Genomic DNA, 23,423 nt, shown 5'->3' with positions numbered 1-23,423 from the left:
TTGTCTAGATCTCTCTTGGTCTGTAAATCAATGAAGTAGTTTAGGGGCCCGCCGTTTGGAATGTAGAATGGAGGAGGAACCGGCGCTGCACTCTCCCTTCCAGAAGACTCGGCTGATCCTTCAAGGTTTTCCATATCTACATACAATAACCCTTCCAGGTCAGGATTTATTCGCGGCAAGTAATTGGGAAAGAAAGCAATGCTCACTTCCCAAGGAGCAGTTTTCATAATCTCCGGAGGGTATATAGGGGATACAGACGACTCATCCCCGGCTTTTACTGGTTCGTAATGTGGGGTAATTCTCACCGAACTACTTTCGTCCTAATCATTCATTAATAACCCCTTTTTATTAAGACGTCTACGTACTATCAAAGGAGTCTCCGGCAAGTTAGTAGGGTTGATGTCTGAGTTAGCTATGGTCTCTTGAGTAGCCGCGACATCCATGTTAACAAGAATCATAAAGTAATAGGCGAAACTTGTAAAGGACAGAGACTAAATTCATAAAACGAATTCAATGTCCTAGGCTAACATTCAAGAATAATTTGAAGAAATTCAAGAACAAATCGAAAAAATTTAAGAACAGTTTGAAGATTAACTTGAAGAAATTCGAAGATCTGGGAAAAAGTTTGAATACCTTTAAAGAAAGTTGGAGATTTGTCAGAAACTTGATGAAGATCTGTCAGATATCTTGAAGATCTTCAAGAATTTGTCAGAAGTTTGAAGGAGGGATGAAGATTGTCAGAGCGTCTCTCTCTACTTTCTCTTTCCAGCGATGTAAAAATGTGAAGGAAGTAATGAAAATTAAGTGAGAGGGAACTGTTCCAACCACCCTATTTATAACAGCAATAAATGCCTTTGGGACTTGAGTACAATAAATGGACAAGAGAATCCCAAACGAGAGCCGGGAAAAAGATAAGTCGGACTCCCCATGAGGGGAAATCGTTGGGAATTTTTCTAAGTGTTCAACGTGTTCCGTAAGGTCTACAAGTCGGACTCTCAATAGAAGAGAAATATTGAAAAATCTTTAAAGTGTCAGTTCTTAACTACAGCCGGGAGATCGATAAGTCGGACCCCCAAGGAGAGGGAGAGTGTGGAAATTTGTTCTAAGTCTTCCAACACTTGAGTACGTCCGGGTGGTCGACAAGTCGGACCCTAAACTGCACCTCCAAGAATGAAAATTATTTCAAGTATGAAAAGTTATATATTCAGCTGTCCGACTTATGGATACGGCGAACGCCATGCCACACTACTTTTGCTCTAAACCGTCGTATGTATGAGGTGAAATATTTCAGAGTCCGTATGATTGATAAGTCGGACTCCTTGGAACACTCATGTAAAAACTAAGTATGGTATAATCTGCCTTTATCCGTATGATCGAAGATGCGGACCTAAATGCCCCTTCCGCGTCATAGGAAAGTTATGGATATGTTTTGTGGTCTAGTATTGATAATATTCCGAAAGGTCGATGAGTCGGACCCTGAGTTACACTCCAGAATGAATGCGAATTATTCCGTGTTGTGGTGTCCGAATGGTCGACAAGTCGGACCCCCAAAGGGTCCCAGTTAAGGTAAAAATTCTAAGTACGGGAGAAATGCTTCCGTACCTTTAGTGTCATCCGTGACATGGAATTAACGAAATCTTTCCGCGTCTTTTGAGATAGAAGGGGGTATGTCAGAACGAGGAAATTCAAAACGACAAGTTTTAAAAATTCCCCGCTTCATCGATAAGTCGGACCCCCCTAAGTACCTCAGTAAAGAATAAAAATCAAAGTATATGTTCAAGCCGTGTCTTCCATACATGTGGCTCATTTAGCTAGGGGGTCAGTTCAACTATGCCGCGGTATCATGTTTCCTTCCTACTCTCCGGCCCGAAGCCCTGATAAAAAGAAGATACCCAGGACCTTGGAGATCCGTGAGGTCGATAAGTCGGACCCCCCCTTGGGGGCTGCCTTACTCAAAAATATTCTATGTACTGAGACTTCCGCGACATCAGTGGGGCACGTATCGGGGTCCGACTCCCACATCTATTCTTCCGAGGATAAATAAAAAGGATAGCCAAAGATATTCCGCGGCATGCTGGAAGCCGCGGCTTTTATGGTGTTAATCATTTTTCTTTACTTTGAAGCATCTCTTGCGGTTATTTTGAAAAGCCGATAACTTCTCCATTATAACTCGAAATTTGACATGTGAACTGTCGATTCGAAGCTTACGAGCCAAATTTTCCTAATCCGTCCGAAGATCTGCCAGATTGTGGCCGTATTACTCCTTATGAGCTTTTGAGTATTCTCTACGATCATGTTTCTTCATTAAACCAAGTCCGACGGACGCGTATTTTTCCGCATAAAGAAAGATGTTTCTGATCGCTGGGGCTATTCCTCTCATCCTCCTTCATGCGTGGGGCTAAATGTCATGGTATTATTTATTTATTTATTTATTTATTTATTTATTTATATTATTCATATTATATTACTTAAATACCCCTTGACCTTTTGGGTTGACTTTGACTTTCGGTCAACGGGCCTTTTCTGGATTCCCCATCTTCCTTGAATGGCCCATGGGCCAATTATCTCTAAAAACCCTAACTTCCCATATGGGAATGACCATCAAATTGACTCATCCCTCCACTCTCCCATAATGCATGGTTCTCCTTGCTTGGTAACTTCCCACTCCCCCTTAATTGTATGGTAATCCCTCCTCCATGGGAATGGACTGCCCATGTCTCCCATGATCTTCAACTCCCACTCTATGATGTAACTTCCCTTCCTCATCATTATAAATAGGGGCTACCATCAAGAGAGGATGAGGCATCTGAAAATAATCCTCTTAAGCATCCTTGCTCATACTCCACTTCACTAGCCTACCAACAATCCAATAACATTCCCCACTGCATCTTTTTGTATTCATTCTGTACCATATTCTCATATCCACGTTCTAACTTGAGCGTCGGAGGGGTTTTCCGGGAGATCACCCCCCGGACAAGGCTAACGAGTTGTTTTGCAGGAATTCAAGTCACTTCCTCCCACGAGTTGCTCCTCTTGATCACACTTCTACCTATCTCCAGGTATTCTAAGTGTCTTTTGCACTCCCTCGTTTCATTACCGAAATATTTCTTTTTTAAAATTTTTTTCAAATCAAGTGAGAAATGAATAAAACAAATTTATTGATCTTTCAATTTAATAGAAAATTGCGAGGATATTAGAATTTCTTGATTATTACTTATTCAAATAATAAAATCTAAAATGAATAGATCTCTGATTTCTAATTCCAATTATAAAACATGAAGTAAAGCATTTCATGATTCCTTGTATTAATCATCGTGTAAGATACCAAATATAATCAAAATTGTGAAATAGAAATAGTTTTATTTATTTTAATTTTTTGGGTTACAATACAAGTGGGATGAACATATTTGTAAAATAATTGTTAGTTAGAGATGTTAGCTAAATCTGTCAACTGAAAGTATTAGCTAATAAGCCAACTGTTTGAGCTACTTGTTTAAGCCAACTGTTAATAGATCTTTAATAAATATTATTTGTTAGATGTTGGTTATTTATTAGAGAAAATGTAGATCAAAAGCTAAGAACTAATTAATGAAAATAACTACAACGAGTAATTTTTGCTTTTAACTTAAAAACCATTATCAAAACATATTTTTTTAACTGTTTGACCAATCAAAAACTAAAAACCAATAAAAATGCTAATTTCTAAATGGCCCCAAAAAAGTAATGTAAAAGTAAAATATAAAGCAAGTGCATTTTCTATCATATTGGCAAGCAGCAAGCACCTTCCATGTTGTAAAGTATTGTATTAATGCTGGACCTACATTCAACATTCCAGTAAAATGTGAAATGTGAAATGTAAAGCCGTCAAGACCAAATAATAATATCCATCACATGTATTGTCATTGGCTCATTGCATGACTCATATTTGGTGTCTATGACTATTTTTTCTAAAATAACCATGATAGTGTTGTAATTATAGCTCGTTTGGAAGGTGGTAATAGAAATGAAAAATTAGTGTAATTTTAGTTAGAAAATCTCTTGACTATCTTGATGATCATGCTTGCTTGTTCAACTTTAATCATCTCATTTTTTTCATAAAATTCATTGCATTACTATTGGAAGAGGTGGTAATAAAAATTTGTAAATAAATAAACTTTTTTGTGATTAAAGTTTTATTACCATAGGAATGATATGAAACTTTTGATAAAATTTTACACTATAAATCATTCCCATTACCATCATTTATTTCAACTAACCAAATTGGTTGTTAATGTTTTTAAATATTAAGAACTTTTTAAACTTCACTGCATAATAATTTTTTAAAATTTCATTTAAATTTATATAAAGCTGTAAATTTAAAGAGATAAAAGATTAAAAATTTTATTGATTATGACAAAAAATTTCCTTCATTGGAGGGAGGAGACAAGGGGATAGGAAAAGAGAGTTGAAGATTAGTTTGTCTTAGTTAATACTTAAGATACTTTTTTGCGAATGTTTTGAATGCGAATGTTTTGAATTTGATTTTCACTGTCCTTATTCCTCCGACAACCCTATACTACAAAAATGATGATGGGTGAAGGTGATTATGAATATTTTGGGCTTGCTTTACTAATGAGTCTGATATATTGATTCGATCCTCTTTTCTTTCCGCATCTCTTTTATATTTCTCCAATTAGAGAATGCTCCACATTGTAAACAAACTAAAAAAGAATTGGTATGTACTAGTGATGAATTTAAATGGATTTTGTGAAGCCTTTCAGTGCAATTTTCGTATCAGTACATAATGATTATTGAACAACTATTCCATTGTAGTAATTGTTTAGCCACTTGAATGACCATTTCAATTGCTTTTATCTCAGCCATGGTTTGTTAATTGTTACCCTCTATTACTTTATCCCAAATAATTAGTCTATTTTTTGTTTTAGTCTGTCTTATTTAGTATATTCTTATTTTTGCTCATGATTTATATTTTATAAATTATCATCTACACATTTTAATTTATCTTTTTATCTTATTCACATATTGCTCTTATTTTTTTTTTACTCACTTCTCCTATGTAGTCCAATGTGGTCTCTCTCCTTTTTCTTAAACTAGTGCCAAAACAAATGAGATAATTGATTAGAACAAGATGGAGTATGTTTTTACCATTTTTACTTAATATTTTTTTGAGTAGTATAGAAATTATAATGTAGATAATTATATGTCAGACTTAAATCCGGTTAATTCAAACTCATTTTATATACTGTGTGAACCTAGACCCATTTACCTTTTAGATCCGGAACCATAATTAGATTCATTGGGTCTTAAAAACTTGAATCATAACGGGGAATAAAGGGTTTTAACCTTTTTGACAACTTTCTTTGTTTATTGTTAGCTACAACAAACAAATACTTGATCTTAATTTTGTGAAGACGCTTATTTTAAAATTCAAATTTCAGAAACTTCTTTTGTGAATTTTTTTGAAAATAAACTTATTTTTTTTCAAATTTTTATCATTAAACCTTATGGTCCAGATTTCAAAATTTAAAATCCGACAAAGTTAAATCTTGACTTTAAATGTATATATGCCCAAAATAAAAAATTCGAAATTTTAAGTCTAACTTTTTTTTTTGAGTGGAAAATTTAAGTCTAACTAAACTCGATCTAAATCCTTGTTATGAGTAATGACAATCTTTAATTTTTCATATAGAAAATTAAAAATAAAATAAAAAGGATAAAAAAAAAAGAAGCAAGGAGGACGTTAAATTAACTCCATAGTCCACACAAGACGCACCGCGTTCTTTTTATCCTTCCTCTCTATTCTCTCCTCACTCCTCTCCTTTCGTCTCCTTTATTTATTTATAATCCTTTTAAATCTCCTCTTCTTACAAACTAATTCTCTTTTTTCCTCTCCCTTTTTTTTTTTAATTAAAATCCTAAAACCCAATTCAATTTATCAAATTCCAACCGAATCTAATCCAAAAATCCCATCCACTCAATCATAATTAATTAATACATAAACCAATCATCTAATCAACCCAAAATCTCCAATCAATCATAATCTTTTCATCCACATGCAACTATGACTCGTCGATGTTCTCATTGCTCTAATAATGGCCATAACTCCCGCACTTGCCCTACTCGTAGCAACGCCGCCGGCGCCACAAACTCCTCCCCAAATAGCACTTCTTCCAATGCCGGCGGAGGTGGCGGTAGCGGCGGCGGGGGTGGGGGTGGGATTAGATTGTTTGGGGTAAGATTAACAGATGGTTCATTCATGAAGAAGAGTGCAAGTATGGGAAATCTTTCTCATTATCACTCTAATTTTTCATCTCCCAATAATAATAATACTACTTCTCCTTCGTCTGATCCTCTTCGTCTTGATGGGTATCTTTCTGATGATCCTAATCATGCTTCTTGCTCTTCTAATCGTCGCTCCGAGAGGAAAAAAGGTAGGATTTTTTAAGGATTGTTTTTTTTTGAATTATTAATTGGATCATGTTTAGAAATATTTTTGTGGGTTCCTTTTTTTCTGATTAGTTTGTGGTTATTTTTTTGAAATTTTAATAGTCTTGTGGTGAATGTTGATTGCTTTATTGTGTTTTTATGTGTTATTTTTAGTGTTTCTATGTGATTTTGGGGATACAGCCAACTTATGTGATGTGGGTTTCATTTTTATTTTTTTTTTAAATATGTGATGTGGGTTTCTAAGCAAGTGGATATATAACTTTAATTATTTATTGGTTTTGTTTTATATCTTGTTGAAGCTGGTGACTACTCATGATGTTTACAGTTGATTATTGTATTTTGGAGTTTGTTTCTTGTAATTTGGATAGTAATTCTATTTAATGTTTATTGAAGTTGTCAATTTCAATAATATAAATAAATATTAAGCTTATAAGAGAATGAAAATTGAAATACTAAGCATTGATTGGACATTCTTTACTTAACTTAATAATGAATTGGGGTAATTTGTGTGTAGATAATAATAATAATAAACACATAAAAAGGATATTTGTTGAGAGGAAAGCTTGACATTTGGGGTGTAGAGAAGTTACATGTTACACTTGTGCATAGAAACCAAACTTTGGAAATGGGTGTTGGAGAAAAATAGTGTATAGATATAGCTAAGAGATCAATTTTGGCATATTTTTGGGGGTGGACCGATGTTCCACGTAATATATTCAGGTATTGGATTTGTTTGACAGTAGGATGGTAGTGGTTGTTGTGGTTTTCAACATTATGCATCCATTTTCGAAGGGGATTAGACGGTCACGTTTTTTTGATAATACAGAATAGTTGTGGTCCTACTATCAGAGTTTATGGATAGCCCTTTATCCTAGTTGAACTCTATTGACGGAGGTTAGTTTATTAGTAGTATGTATGTGTGCACAAGGAGAACTACTTTGTACATCAGTACAAACTTATGGTCGTATTTTGTCTGTTGTTAATTTTGAGTTTTGTTATTGTGGAGGTTGGTGTCTCATTAATGCATCTAGTTTTTGTCCTTTAACAACTTATATTTTGAGAATTGTGTTGTGGGTTCGTACCTTTGTGGATTAACATGGTTTGTGTGTTCGTAATTGATTGTATGTCAAGTCATTTTTAAGTGGCTGTTATTAACAATGATACGGACTTGCTAATGGACTATAGTAGGAAGATGTGTTTTCTGTAATTTATTTATATGTTTGGATAGAGTATACGAGCTGCATATGAATGCATCTAGTTTGGGTCCTTTAAGTAATATTTTTGAGAAGTGTGTTGTGGGTTCTTAGTACGTACCTTTGTAGATTAACCAGGGCTTTGTGGTCATAATTGATTGTATGTTAAGTCCTTTCTAAGTGGTTGTTAAGATTAACAATGATAAGAACTTGCTAATGCACTTTGTAGGAAGATGTGTTTTTGTAGTTTATTTGTATGTTTGGATTAGTATACGAGTTGCATATTAATGCATACCATGGGGATGGAGGGGAGAGGAGATTTCAGGGGATAATATCAACTGTTTGGTTGTTGGGTGGACCCAAAATGCCCTGGATATTGGTAGGACAGGCAGTACATAGCATACCATGTTGAATAGTTGGGGTCAGATATGTCTCACATTGTTCAAACATTAGGCTTTGAATATGTTCTGATTTGTGAATTTGCATGTGAGTGATTGGTAAGCATATAGCTGGCTACTTCTCTACTATGTTGAACTGAGCTTTGAAGATCCCTCAGTTTGGTTATTTTGTTATGAAATGTTCTTCTATATGTTAACTCTGACTATGGATGCTTGGTGTCTGTTGACCTTTGGAATTATGTTGTGTTCACGGACTGGGATTGTCTTTGCTGATGTTGATGATCGTTTCAATGGTTGTGCTTTTCCCTTTAAATTGTTTTTAACTTTTCATCAAGGACTCAGGATTATGTTATTTGTTCATGTAAGCTAAATGGAGTACGCTAGACATATTTCTCATATATGTTCAGATGGCAGACAGCTCCATTTTCTAAAATAGTGTTTTGTCGGCTTTCATCTCGGTGTTGAAGTCTCATAGAAAGTTAGTTGATTCTTGTTCTTCTTAAGGAAACGAGATGTCCATATGAGACATCTTTGCAATTGAGTATGCCACACCTGAAGTTTGATCTTATAGTAACGTGTTTTAATCTTTACTCTTTTCACATCATAAAATTACGTTTTAGGAAACTTAAGGTTAAACTAAGTTTTTGCAAAAAATACCCAGATTCACTCACATTTGGAATAAGCTGAGATTATTTCATATCAGCTTATATAGTTAAGACGAGGTACGTTTAAGGTGAAAAGAATGAAGCCTAGCCTGTGGGCTTTGGCAGCTCTTGCCTATGGGCGACAAGAGCTCTAGGTTTTTTCTTTTTAAATTTTTTTATTACTATTATATTTGCTGTAGTTTTTTCTTTCAACTACATTGTATTGAAGATTAAGCACTTGGTTTCAGTTAGCTTGCATGCAAAATTGTTTTCCCCCTTCTTTTTAATAGTTTTTCTATGTACCTTTTTTTTTTTTTTTTTCCCTACAATCTGTTTTGTGGTGATGATAGACCAGCCGTCTGTGCCTACTCCCTAGCTCCAATTATATGGGCTACCTGTTATCCCTTTCTTTCTGTGAAGAATTAAAAATTGTAGAACTAGGAAGAAACTTTTGTTCTTTTTAGATGATTATACTTGCTGACAGCTGATATGTAGTGTAGTTCCTTGCAGATAATTATATATGAATGATGGTTAAACTATAACTTTTTGCTTGTATTTTTATCAATTAATATACATTTCAGGTAAACCATGGACTGAGGATGAGCATCGTTTATTCTTAATTGGTCTTCAGAAGTTGGGTAAGGGAGATTGGAGAGGGATAGCTCGCAACTATGTGGTGTCAAGAACTCCTACCCAGGTGGCTAGTCATGCTCAAAAGTATTTCATCCGACAGAGTCATGCCACTCGTAGAAAGAGGAGATCAAGCCTTTTTGACATGGTTCCTGATATGGTTAGTTTCCTGTGTGTTTGTGATGGTTATGATGTGCATATAAGGCACTATTGACAGTCCATTTTTTGCCATTTTCGACCGACCGATCATTAATTTATTTTGACTTTGGCTTGGTTTTAGTTGAGTTGGACCATATCAGTTCAATTTATCCCTCCACTTTCTCATGTTTTCACTAATCAATTATTTCAGTTTAGTTGCATTAGTAAAATATTTCAACTCAGTTTTTACAAGTTAAGTCTAGTAGACTAGGACCCTAAATAGAAATAGAAAGTAAAATAATGCTTTTATTTTGGGACGATGAGAGTATTGGATTTGGAGATGTCACTTAAATATAAGCAAGGCTGGTAAATTTGGAGACTAGAGTATTTGAGTATCATTGGAGCTTGGTTGTCTAATCTGTTGATTCATATGCTAAAAAAACAGACATGAGATGTGGACAGGCGCACAATCTGTTTTATTGGAGCTTTGTTGTCTATTCTGTTTTTTTTTTTTTTTTTTTTTTTGTTAATGCTGAAGCTATTCTTTCATAGTTTGTAAATTTTCCATACCTGTGTCAAGTTCAAACCTACACAGTTGCTCACCTTGTGAGATCTTTTTAAAAAATGTATCTAGTCCACTGGTGACTGGTGATCCTTAGGCTCGATCTTTTTTTGCCTTGCTGCCTTTAGGTTTGTATCATTGTTCAGTTTAAGAAATCCCAAAATATACAGAATATTGAAGGTCTAGTACTTTTGTAGCAAGTGTATCTTTGCATGGAGGATTTGAGATGGACACAAAGATGGGCATCGAGGCACAGGTCTATAGTAAATTTGTTCATGTCTTTGAGTATTGCACGTTGAACATGGAACCTCCAAGGAGTGTATGTGCTTTATGGACCCTTCTGCAAGCTGATATATTGCTGTTTCAGACCGACAGATCTATCGAACTACATGTCTTAACTACCGAAACTGCATTAATGAGACTAACAGGGTAGTGGTCAGAATCTTGACACCTTAATCCCTTTGTCATGCTTTTGAAGTTCTTCCATAGGTGTAAGGGAACAAACTTTCTGGTATTTGCTGATTATGTACGAGATTTGGCTGAGGCTTTCCAAATCCTTTGATCAGGATCAGGATCAGGAGAAGTAGTATTATTATTTTTGGGAGATAAAAAATTAGAGTGATGATGAGAAAGATTCCCCATGCTTGCACTTTTATTCAAGAATGAACCATCTGCTAATCTTGCCCCAAATAATATAATCCCACCGCCAACGGCATTGGTTGAGGTGCTATTGGAGAAGGAGTTTGTGCCGGTGTCGGCATTGCTACGAGTAGGGCAAGTGCAGGAGTTATGGCCATTATTGGTTCAATGAGAACATCGAGTCATAGTTGCATGTGGATGAAATATTATGATTGATGGGAGATTTTGGGTTGATGAACTTATTGGATTATGTATTAATTAATTGTGATTGGGTGGATGGGATTGTTGGATTAAATTGGGTTTGAACTTGATAATTGATTTGGGGGTTTAGGATTTTGGTTTATGTATAGTTTTGGAAGTTATGACACCTTTCCGGTTATCCTTTTGTCCTTTATAATGGTTTATAAATTATAATACTACCTCGTGTTTTAGCCATAACAAGAATTAAAATGTGTAGTCTTTAATCTTCTTGATTCAGCTGATTTCTTGGCACTAATTGCTCAAATTCTTTACTCCCTGCTGCAAGTGTTCAAGACATCTTATCGGATTAATTAAGTTCAAATGCTTTAATTGCTCTGCTACTTGAATTTTCGAATCTCCGCTATAGTATAGCACGAAGGGTGCCATCACAGATAGTGGCAAAATGTAGGTTTAAATTACTGTACTTTGGAAATTGTTTGAAATTTTAGGATTGTTTGATGTAAAATTGTAGCCTATCATTTAAGGATAGTAGGGACTACAACTTTGTTCAAAATTGCATCTGGGTGTACATAATAATTTTGGTCTGCTCATTCATATCGTTTTTTTCAAGGTAACTGAAGAGCCCGAGACTGTTCCTGAAGACCAATTGCTTCCTCTTCCGTCCGAGCCTACAGAAACCGAAAATACAAGTTCAATGCCATCATTAGATCTCTCCCTTTGTACGGAGACGGAGCCCATGGAAGCTACATCTACAGAAGAAGTTAAAGAAAACGACGAGCCACTGGCACTTCAAACCAACCTAACACCTACTATTCCCACATTCTTTGTACCCGTTCACTATCATTCCTTCTGGCCACAAGCTATCCATCCGGAAGAAGATAATAAGGGTGAAACCTCGCAACATCAAGTCCTGAAGCCAACCCCAGTGCTCCGTAAGGATCCTGTGAATGCCGATGAACTTGGAATTTCCCAACTCAATCTAAGTGAGACTGAAAATAATAGCCATATAGTTCCCCCGCAACTCTCTCTAAATCTTCTCGGCTCTCCATCTCGACAATCCGCATTCCATGTCAGTGTTCCGATTGCCGTTAGCAAGTCTGACGTAAATGAAGGTAAGAATAGTCCAGTTCAAGCAACATGATGGATTTGAGGAAAGTCGGGTGTTCCAGTTTTCGTTTTGTCCCGTGTAATGTATCTTCATTGTAGATGGGTAATAGGATGCTTGTTAGGGTCTGAATATCTATGTCATTTTGTCTCTGAACTTGTTAGAGTAAATGTTATTAGTTACATTCTTTTTCCCTGTAAGGAAACTAAAATTTTTTTAGATAATTGAAAACAAGAACTGAAAAGGGAAGTAAATACCCCTCTTTGTACATCATCTTGATGTTTCTTTTTCTGGTTTCAACCCCCTCTTCTCCCTTCCTCAAATAGATTAGAAAATGAAGCAATGTTGATGAAAATGCAAGCCTCAAAGAGGTTTAACAATGAAAAACAAACGAAAAATATAATGCAAATGTTTATGAGGTATCTTGGATACCTCCTCCTCAAATGTAGTTTTATTATATTGAAATTCAACCCCTTTATCTTAAGAACAATCTCTCAAGATCATAAAATGCTAGAACAATAATGAACACTCTCAAGTTTCAATCAAAGTAATAGCTTTCTCAAAATGTGTTCGTGGTGATCATTGTTCTATGAATGATACTCCCTTTTATAGTGGAAGGTGAGTATCATTCTTAGAACCTCTCAATTACTCACCATAAAGTACCTTTAACACCCCATTTAACACCCCGAATAACTATAACAATAAACATTACAGTATTGCACCACATTATTGCATAATTACCACAAATTCTGACCAAAAACAGGATCCAATGTAGTCTGTTGGACTACTGCTCGATCGAGCCACTACCTCGCTCGATCGAGCGAGCTTCCAGTGAAGCTACTGACTTGTTCTAGGCATTCTGCTCGAACGAGCCAATATCGCTCGACCGGTCGAGCTAGGCATTGCTCGATCAAGTGCCTGGTCGAGCCACTCACAGTTTGCTTCTTTTCTTGTTGCTTTGATCAAGCAACTCTCATCAATTGTTTCAAACCTTAAACCACCCATATCCGACACATCTTTGTCGACCCTCTCCAAAGTACAGGACAAAGCATGTTCGATTATATGTTTAAAGTTAACGTCATCATTAAAATTATTGGCACTTGCTTTAACAGTTGATGTTCTAGAAGTCTCGTCTCATTTAATTTGCTATATTTGTATTGCCCACATAAATCCGATGAATATTTGTATCAAGCAGCAAACACAGGGCAAAGGAGTGTAAAGTAATGAATCATCATCTCTGTTTGTATTGCTCACATAAATCCAATGAACATCATGTGACTTTGCACCATAAAGTTTTTCACCAGAGTGTCTTGTGTCTGTTTTTGTTACATGTGAATCTCATTTTCGAAATGTAAGCGTTTTTTCTATGAAATAGTAATGTGGGCTTGGGCATGTTGGCCATCTTGATGAATGAAAACGACATAAAATTCGTGTTATTCATGCTTGTTTTTTTCTTTTTATTACGGGTATGATTTGTCCGTTATCTTTCTCTCTTCCGAAATCTGAACTTCGACTTGTGCGGAATATTGAGTTGATGGCTCTGATTCTGACTCTTATTTAGGGGTGTTCATAATTGAGTACCAAAAAATCCCAATATATTAGGTTTGTCGTTAAATGCGACCTATATGCTGACTCAATTACCGGATAGTTAAAAGTGTGACCTATGTATTGACAATTTATGTCAATGGTTGACAATGAAGTAACCCACTGATAATACTAAATAGAAGTACTTTTTTACTCCGGTTATCACCTTGAAAAAGCACCTAAAATTTGTAATGTAAAAATTTATTTGTAGTTACAAAATAAAACAAAATATGACAATCATGATCAGTTAAAATGTAAAGAAAAAATAAGTTTGTAAATGAAATTAAAAGAAAAAGAGTGCGAACGTAAAAATAAAGGTGTAAATTTAATAAGACAGATCAAAATAGAAGACGGAACAGATTAAGTATGAATTCCAAGTTACAATCACTAATGTTGTCTAGGATTGCAAGGACAAATTCAAGTAAACAGGTATAAGATGAGTCAAACATTCATGTGTTGAGTATGGATTACTTATCAAAATAATAACATACTTTGAAGGAAATTAACATGAGATGATATTCTGATCCCTCTGCCCTTCAATCTTTGGAAACATGTGTAGGAAACATTAAACAGGGGTCTGATTTTCTTTTCTCCCAACTCTCAGTCTCACCCACTGATGACTGACATATGGAATCAGAATCAGAATAAAGGATTAAAGGGAGAATCTCTAATCTATGTACTTCACTTGCTTTACCCAATTTGAGCTGTGAAATATTTTTCCGATTCTTATTTGTCGCCACCTTTTTTATTTTATCGCCACCCCTCGAATGAAACTACAAATTTGTCCCTGAAATTTAAAAAATTACGAAAATGCCACTAACCTTAAAACCTCTATAAAAACACTTCAAATTCACTCAATAACACTCTCATCACTTCCATAAATTCAAATTCTTCACATAAAAGTAATCGGAGCTAAAACTTTGGAATCGAAGTCGTCGACAAAAATTCGGGGTAATTTTTATTTTAATTCATTCGAAGAAAAAAAAAAGTTCTTCACAGTCGCACGAAAAGTGTGACTGTACCTAGGTACAGTCGCACTTTTTGTGCGACTGTGAAGAACATTATTTTTTTTATTTTTTTATTTTTTTAAAATTTCGAATGAGTTTGTTGTGTTTAATTAATTTATTTTCTTAGTTAATGTTATTTAGTAAATATTATAATAGAATGTATTATGATAATGTTATTGTAAGAAGTAGTTTTTAATTTAGATTTGAGAAAAAAAAAAATTCTCCGCAGTCGCACAAAAAGTGCAACTGTACCTAGGTGGAGTCGCACTTTTTGTGCGACTGGGATGAACATCTGATTTTTTTTTTTTTTAATTTCGAATGAGTTTGTTGTGTTTAATTAATTTATTTTCTTAGTTATTGTTGTTTAATAAATGTTGTAATAGATTGTATTATGATAATGTTATTGTAAGAAGTAGTTTTTAATTTAAATGTGAGAAAAATTAAAAAAAAATTAAATAAATAAAAAATTAAATAAATTCAAACCCCAGGTGCACAACCCAGTCGCACAAAAAGTGCGACTGTACCTAGGTGTAGTCGCACTTTTTGTGCGACTGGAATTTTTTTTTTTTTATTTCGAATCAGAATTTTGAATTAATTTTTTTTTAATTTGGAATGAATTTATTTTGTGTAATTAATTTATTAAATTTTAGCTGTTTAAATATTTATAAATATAATAATTGTTTATTTGTTTGTAATTGTGAATTATTTTTGTTGTTACTTATTTGTAATTTATATGATTCTAAGTGTTTATTAAATTAACTTTGGAATGTCGTCTTAATTTAAAATATGAAAATTGTAGTAAATGGCTGGAAATCAAGGTAAGGGAAAAGGATTTTTTAGAGGGTTATTAAGCGGCAATAGATCTAGGCCAACTTTACTGAGAGGGGATCCCCATGAGAAGGGGGTTACGGGATCTGCAAGGCGAGCAAGGCAAGAACAGGTGGCCATACATAGTCAGGCCCAACGTTCAAGTACCCTAGAGCAAGTGCGTAGTCGCTTTGAGCGCCAGAGTAGCCTACATAGTCATATGGTCGGCTCAGGTGACGATGATACTGATTACGACGAGTCTCTTAGTCGGGAAAAGTCACTCAGTCAGGATGAGTCTGCATGTCATCCTGTTGATTGGACGATCGTAAGAGGGCATGCTAGTCAGTTCAGGATTAGAGGGCATGGCTCGGGTGACACTTCTGACCAAGCAGGAGTAAGCCAGGTTGAGGATGCGGCTCCACGGGGGAGGAGGTGCTCGCAGTCGGCGAACACGGACTGGTTGATCACATCACCCCAGCCCGGGGGCCCTGTTGATACCACTTTAATACCTAGCTACGGTGGGCACGTAGCAAAGGTTATATTTGAGGGATCGGAGCGCACCCCTCCGATTTTGGAATGTCGTGCTCGGAAGAAGACGTTGGATTCAATCATCAGACTTTAGGACATGTCTGATGAATTGTACAGGGTGTTACCTGGCAGTCCCCTTGGTCGTCTGCCGTATATAATGCACCTGCACATCGACAATGCTCTCATTATGGCATTTGTGGAAAGGTGGCAGCCTGACGCCAACACCTTCCACATGCCATGGGGGGAGATGACCATAATGTCGCACGACGTCATTCCAATGATTTCGCAAATGGGCCACTTTTGCTTATTTGTTTTGTACGTTGTGTCTATCAACACAACATGGGGCCACGAACGTAGCATCTGGATAGATGTTGGATTCGCAATCAATTATTTAGTCAACTGACCCTCACTTTCCAAGTCTGTCCAAACTACATAATTATGCTCCGTGGCCATATACAGACAGTGTTGAAGAGGAGTCCTACCATCCATCTCTTCTCTCCTGATTGACTGTCTGTCTGTCTCACATTGTAAATTTGATTCATACTAGCATAAAAACGAGGAAAATTTCTTCTAATTAAAGACATTATAAATGCTGGTTGCATGCCAGTTGCACTTAGATCTCGTATGTGCTGCCTGATATCCGCAGTCATCCTATTTACTCTTATTTGACCATCTCTGTACATGAAGAATGGGTGGTTATGTCTTCCTTTTTCACCAGGAAACACTCTAACCGTCCAAGGTCTTTCCTCTGGGTTACGACTAGTTCCTAAAATCATAAATTTACACCCACAACCCCTACTTTTGGAACCAGGTCGGGCAGCATTGTCTAAGTTATGCAAATCACCCCTTCTATTATCGTAGCGGTGACATCTTAAGTACAGACTCACTCTAGAACGTCCTTCTTTTTTTTATATGAAGCACGTGTAAATTGAAAACCAATTGTTACTGCTATCTCATTAGCCTAACCCAAGCATGTAAATCATCTACTGAATCAAATTCTCTGTCGGTAACAAATCTATCAGAATAATCTACATTATCCCCTAAATTTTCAAAGTCCTGCAAATAATAATTATAATAACATTATCATAATATATCAAAATAATAATAACTTCAAAAATAATTATAAAAAATCAGAAGAATTAATTTTTCAATAAAATAATTAAAATAAAATAACATTATTATAGCACAATAATACATTAAAATAAAATAATATATTACAACATTTATGAAATAAAAATAACTTAAAAAATAATTTAATTAAACAAAATAAATTTTATAATTCGAAGTTCAAACAAATAAAAAAAATAAAAAAATCAAAAAAAAAAATAAATTCCAGTCGCACAAAAAGTGCGACTCCACCTAGGTCGAGTCGCACGTTTTGTGCGACTCACCCTAGGCACAGTCGCACTTTTTGTGCGACTGGTTATATTATTTTTTTAAAAATTTTTAATATTCAACACTACTACACTAATTATTATAATAACATTATCATAATATAATAAATTAAAATATATTAATTAACAACAACTTAAACAATAAATTAATTACATGCAAGATATTTTAAATTTCGAAATTCAAAAACACAAAAAAAATTTATTCCCAGTCGCACAATAAGTGCGACTCAGCCTAGGTCCAGTCGCACGTTTTGTGCGACTGGTTTGTGCGACTGCTTCCTAATTTTTTTTTTCAAGACAAAAATCGAACCGGTTAATTACTTACCGAATCGTTATCATGCTCGTCTTGGTATGCCATTGATGTTCGATGTAGAGTTCTAGCTTGTTTAAGTTAACGTAGTGTTTTTAGAGAGAAAGTACCGTGTTTGAATTCGAATATACTACAATAACGCCTCTGAAAATTCAATATATATATATAGTTCCGATAATAATGTTATTAAGCGATAACAGTGTTATTAAGTGCCATTTACATTTGTTAAACATTTTTTAAGTGAAGTGATATTTTTGTAATTTTTTTAACTTTAGGGGTAATATCGTAATTTCATTAGAGGGGTGGCGATAAAATGAAAAAGGTAACGACAAATAGTAATTCCATTGGCATGGTATCCAACACATAGGGATCTGTTCAGAACTTCAGATAAAAAAAATTTCAAACAAAGGTATAAAACGTGGACGGCAGGATTCGAACCTGCGCGGGCAAAGCCCACATGATTTCTAGTCATGCCCGATAACCACTCCGGCACGTCCACCTTCCTGCTTTCCAGTTCAACATTTTTTAACTTTAGATCAATTTTGGTTTAAAATACATCAAAAAATACTCCTCTTTCTTTTGAGTTTTGACCCTTAGAAAATACATCAAATGTTTATTAAATTTTTTTATAAAGTAGGAGAATAAGATGAATAGATGAAAGAATTACATGGATGAGATGAAGAAAAAAAATAAAATCTGTAAATAAAATTAAAAGTGATAATACATGATATTTATCAAATTTTAAAGTGCAAAGTAATTGTAATATTTATAAATGGTTTTTTTACAAATCTATAGGGAGCGCAGGGGCAAGTTTGTAGTGATACGATAATTAAAGGAGTTTGGTTTAGAAAAAAATATATGCAGCATGCAATTTTCATTAAATTATTATTATTATTATTATTATTATTAAAACAGTGCAAATTATAATTATTATTTTTCTGTTTGGTTTTTTGATAGAAAAACTATTAAGTTTGAAATAGAGGACTACCAATTAATATTAAAACCAAAAAAGCGGATGATTGTGTTAAAAGTTGGGGAGAATATAAGTAGAAAAATTTGATACCAGTTTGTTAAACTAGTATACTTAGTACGCCAATAGCCATAGCAATACAAGCAATCATACATATTTATAGTACAATATTTACACTATTCCTATATTATTCAATCACTATTTACAACTAGTCCTAGAGATAATATTTCCTCTTTATAATGCATTTATCATTCCTAACTGATTCTTAATTTAATCTAGTTTTGAAGGAAAATGTACGTAAAAAGCTTGGAAAACCTTTTTCATTGTAGTTTTTCATGTTAGTATAGTTCTAATTCGACAAAATAAATAATGGTAAATGAAAAAAAGTTCTATGAGATTAAGAACTAGTGTTTTGGGTTCAAAGCCTTAATTATAATTGGGCCTTAAAACTTAGTAAAAGAAAGTTCATAACTTGGTCAAACCCAAGTCAAAGATAGTCAATGAAATATTCAAGCCTAATTTAGTATTACGCATAAATCCATTTCATCAATTGAGTTTGTAAAGTAGATTCGGTCAATTTAAATGTCAATTAGAACCAATAACTATAACCTCTGTTTAATTTATAAATATACACATCATAATGAAGTAAGTTTTCCCAAATTATCTCCAAGTAATTTTACTTTTATATTCACATTCAACCTCCGTTTAATTTAAGCATTAGAGAGGTTTTATCGGGATCACTTCGGGTTAGTAACCTTTGTTTGTTTAGTAAGCTCATTCGAAGATCTTCAACCATTTTCAATCATCTTCAACCCCGAAGAATTGGCCATGCTTTAAATTGGACAACTTTATACCTAGACACATTGACAATTGGACAACTTTATACCTAGACACATTGACAATTATACTTAGACATATAATAGACATTACTCTTTTTCCACGTAATACAAAATATAACTCAGTTTCACCTAATACAACTATAGTTACTATTTGTCATTTTAATTTTATTGCACTACATAAAAAAGCTTTTGCTTAATGCAAGTTATGCAACAAGATTAAAGAGATAAAAAAATACATTATTTTCTCAACATTCTTTTGTAAGTTATAGCCTATCACTAAGATTATTTTATTTCAAGTTGTCCCAAAAATGTCCTTTTCTCCATTTAAGATATTCCTAATACATAATTGGATTGAATTAGTGAATCAAAAGAAAGCAAAGTGAGTTGAGTGTCCCACATTAGAAAAAAAAAACTAAAGAGCAAAGTGAAGTTGATTAGTAATTTAGTAGTATAGATATCACTATTCATAATTGATATTAGAGGCTCCTAACACCTAAGATATTCCATTCTTCCAAAATTATACTTCCACTTGGTATTCTTATTCTCCCAACATTCATTAACAACACAAGCAAGTGCATTCAAATATCACATTCCATCCTATAAAAAAAAATTTAATACTTATATAATATATCCTATGCAACAGAGATATAATTGCATATCGTTTTAATCTAAATTCTCTATATGGTATCAAGAGCTTTGATCTTTTTTCATTCTAATCATAATGGTCTAACACTCCCATCTTAACCATTTCCTCTCAAACAAAAACAAAAAAAATTGTTAAACCTGTTATGGGGTCAAATAAATAAACCCGTAATTTATTTAGTCAAATCCTAACCACCTAACTCAGTCTAATAACTTCTTAAAATAACTACCCATTACTCACCATAATCTACCACTCACCCATCATCCCCATGATTCCCACATTTATTCACCATTTAACCTCCATTCTACCATGATAAATACATGTCGCGTACATCATTTGCAGGGGACTAAGCTTTTATATTGCTATCGTTACACCACAATAAATATTCACCCTCCTACGTACAATCTATACTGAACCAAATATTCCTTCAATTGATCTGAACTCATCCTACAATCCGTTAATCTTGTATTCATTCATTATCATATATTCATTACTTTCTGTCTCCCGATCTGACTTGAGCGTCGGAGGGGTTTTCCGGGAAATCACCCCCCGGACAAGGCTAACGTTGTATTGCAGGATTTGAGGTCTCATCAGCGGAAGGATCATAAACATTTTCAGCATATTGATGGTTGTACCCGATTACACCTATCTCCAGGTATTTTAAGTGTCTTTTACAATTCATCATTTCATTACCGAAACAAAACCCTTATTTCACCCATCGGTGGTAGTTTAAATCTCACTTTCAAACTAACCATTAATTTTTTTGGCTTCCACTAAACTTCATGGCTACATCATCAAAACCGTTGTCAACATTGACAAATGATGGTGTCCGTATAATAATTTTTTCATTACCTAAATTGATAGTTCAATAATTCAATGTCCCTTTTTAATGGAGGTCGTATAAATTATGATTCTAAACCAAGACTAAAACCAAATTTTATTTCATAAAACTCATATTTATCTCTCTTTTTCATTGGTTCAAACTCTATTATACTCAAATCCTAAATTTTTGAGTTGAGCGTGTGTAAAGAAACCAAATAACAATAAAATCCCTTTACTTTCTTTCGTGATAAGAAATTCTAGTGATTTTAATACATCACTCCAATGACCTTTCTTCACAAACAACACGATATCAACAACACATTTCTCATTGTGAAACTTTTTTTTTTTTTTTCATATCACCATCATCAAACCTTCCAAATCCAAGTGCTCTCCCACCAACAACCTCCATAAAACATGTCAGGATAAACTCTCTTCTTTAACTATGTTCGTGCTCATTATCGCTTATTGTTCAAGATTGTACTTTCCCTTTCGGACGTTCATCTTGAGGGGGAATAATAGAGATATAATTGCATATCATTTTAATCTCAACATATCAATCAAGATAACTCTATTGATATGATGATTATCTTGGGAATATAATTATTTTATCTAGTAATAATTTGTAATATTACATGTAATCTTTATTTTAGTATTTATATTATTCTATGTAATATTCTAGATATTTCTTTTCTAGTATAAATACAATATAATGTTATGATTAATATTAACAATCATTTTAAAAACTTCTCTAAACTCTTATAAACTCCCTACACTTTGCTCCCCATTAATACTTTTCATAATGAATATTTTTATTTAAGAAAAGCGAACTTCATACATAATTCAACGATATTTTATAGATTAAATATATTCATGTGAGATTTAATTACTAAAATCGTCTCAACATATAAATTTTATTGTATATTATATATATTTTTTTTACAAAATACTTTAATAGATATAAAATCCAGACAACATGATTTAAGATTGTGAAAAAAAAGATAAGAACATCAAATAATAACCGAGGAAGTATAACATAATGAAAAGATTGATAGTGGATAGCCATCATCCATGTTATGGTAGAAGGTGAATTCCAAAGATAAGTAAAAGAGGCACATGCATAAGATCTACAGGATCCCAAACAAAACATAAACTAACAACAAAGCAAAGCATGCTCATGACATGCATCTACGGTGCAACGTGAAAGGAAGAATGTCTTTCTACAAAGTATGAATACCAATTTACTTAATTAAAATATTAGATATTATTTCAGATTGAGAATAAGTACGATTTTTTAAATATGATTATGGATCAATTCTCACGTAATTCGCTCCGTCCCTCTGCCTTATCCTATTATAAAAAAGTAATACTCCTAATAATGATTTGGTTTCTCCAAATCAAAAGCTCATCTCAGGACATAAATTACTTTCACGTATAAAGTATAAGGTTTAAATCTCAAACCCATGTAATGTATGATTCTTTTTAGCATCGACGTACATAAACATATGATATTATATTCTCTAATTTACTCAATTTAACTATAAATAAATGTTAGTCAAAGATACTTTAATGATTAAAATATTGGTCAAGATCAAATGTCATGTCATTTTTCTTTGACTTTTAATTTAACTCTCTAAGATTTTACTTACGTATAAAATATATTTTTTTAAAATAATTAATCTCTTTAAGATTCTTATTTAGATATAAAGAATTAATGTAAAATTATATTTAAATACTTACTTAATTTAACTTTAAATTCATTTAGGAAAATAAATTGACATGCACATAATCATTTATAGTCCTATTAAATTAAGAAAATAAATTGTCATGTACACAATCAATTATAGTCCTATTAAGTTAATACTTCTATATTTGGCAAAACTCTAAGCAATCGACATGTGTTATTTTCCAATTTTTTTTATTATATTGTGTTTAGTTAAAAACAAAAACATTAAGTTAAAATTTATTAGTAACGGGCAACAGCAGACAATGACTAATGCTTAAAATGTCCTTATTTAGAAGTGGACCGCCTCTTTCTTTTAATGTTATCCGTACATTATAAATTATCACTCAATTTAATTTGATACACACCATTCAACTCGCTCTTAATTTATATAAAATATTCAGTTTTCTTTAAAAACAATTATCATCTCGTTGATGCTAATTAAAAAGGACCGAGTAGAAATACTATTTTATATCAATTATTAATTCACTGTCTTGTGTTTTTACCATTCCTCTCTCCAACAATTCAACTTAGTTTGTAATGGATCAATGAAAAAAAACTCCTATTTGAAATGATTTGTTGGGACATCCACATTTTTATGAAGATCATATATGAGAGTATATGTTGGATACACACTTCTATAAAGACTATATATGAGGAGAGCTGGAGTCCAAAAAACACTCATTCAAAGGCATAATAGAGCATATGTTGCACTAAAAAGGTTGTATTCAATCGAGTATTTATTATAAAAACCATTTGTAATTCACATAAACTAACGAACTGTTTTATTATAATTTTGATGCCACAAACTGATTAATATTTAGTTTCAAAAAGGATATCAC

The 23,423-nt window shown here is 33.6% G+C and overlaps 1 protein-coding gene and 1 non-coding gene across 2 annotated transcripts; one reads left to right on the top strand and one right to left on the bottom strand.

Annotated features, from left to right (window-relative positions):
* Positions 1 to 5,666: 5,666 nt before the first annotated feature.
* On the top strand, positions 5,667 to 12,230 carry LOC130799626 (transcription factor MYBS3). The gene is made up of 3 exons (XM_057662783.1): positions 5,667 to 6,431; positions 9,264 to 9,472; positions 11,463 to 12,230. The coding sequence occupies exons 1-3, from the start codon at positions 6,062 to 6,064 to the stop codon at positions 11,991 to 11,993; spliced, it is 1,110 nt and encodes a 369-aa protein (XP_057518766.1). The 5' UTR covers positions 5,667 to 6,061; the 3' UTR covers positions 11,994 to 12,230.
* A 5,774-nt stretch (positions 12,231 to 18,004) lies between these two features.
* TRNAS-AGA (transfer RNA serine (anticodon AGA)) lies at positions 18,005 to 18,086 on the bottom strand. The gene has a single exon. It is a non-coding gene; the product is annotated as a tRNA-Ser (tRNA).
* Positions 18,087 to 23,423: the final 5,337 nt, after the last annotated feature.

This window comes from Amaranthus tricolor, chromosome 1, assembly GCF_026212465.1.
Source record: "Amaranthus tricolor cultivar Red isolate AtriRed21 chromosome 1, ASM2621246v1, whole genome shotgun sequence".
Taxonomy (NCBI): Eukaryota; Viridiplantae; Streptophyta; class Magnoliopsida; order Caryophyllales; family Amaranthaceae; genus Amaranthus; species Amaranthus tricolor.
The sequence above is the reverse complement of the archived record's forward strand: the minus strand, read 5'-3'. Positions and strand labels throughout refer to the sequence as shown.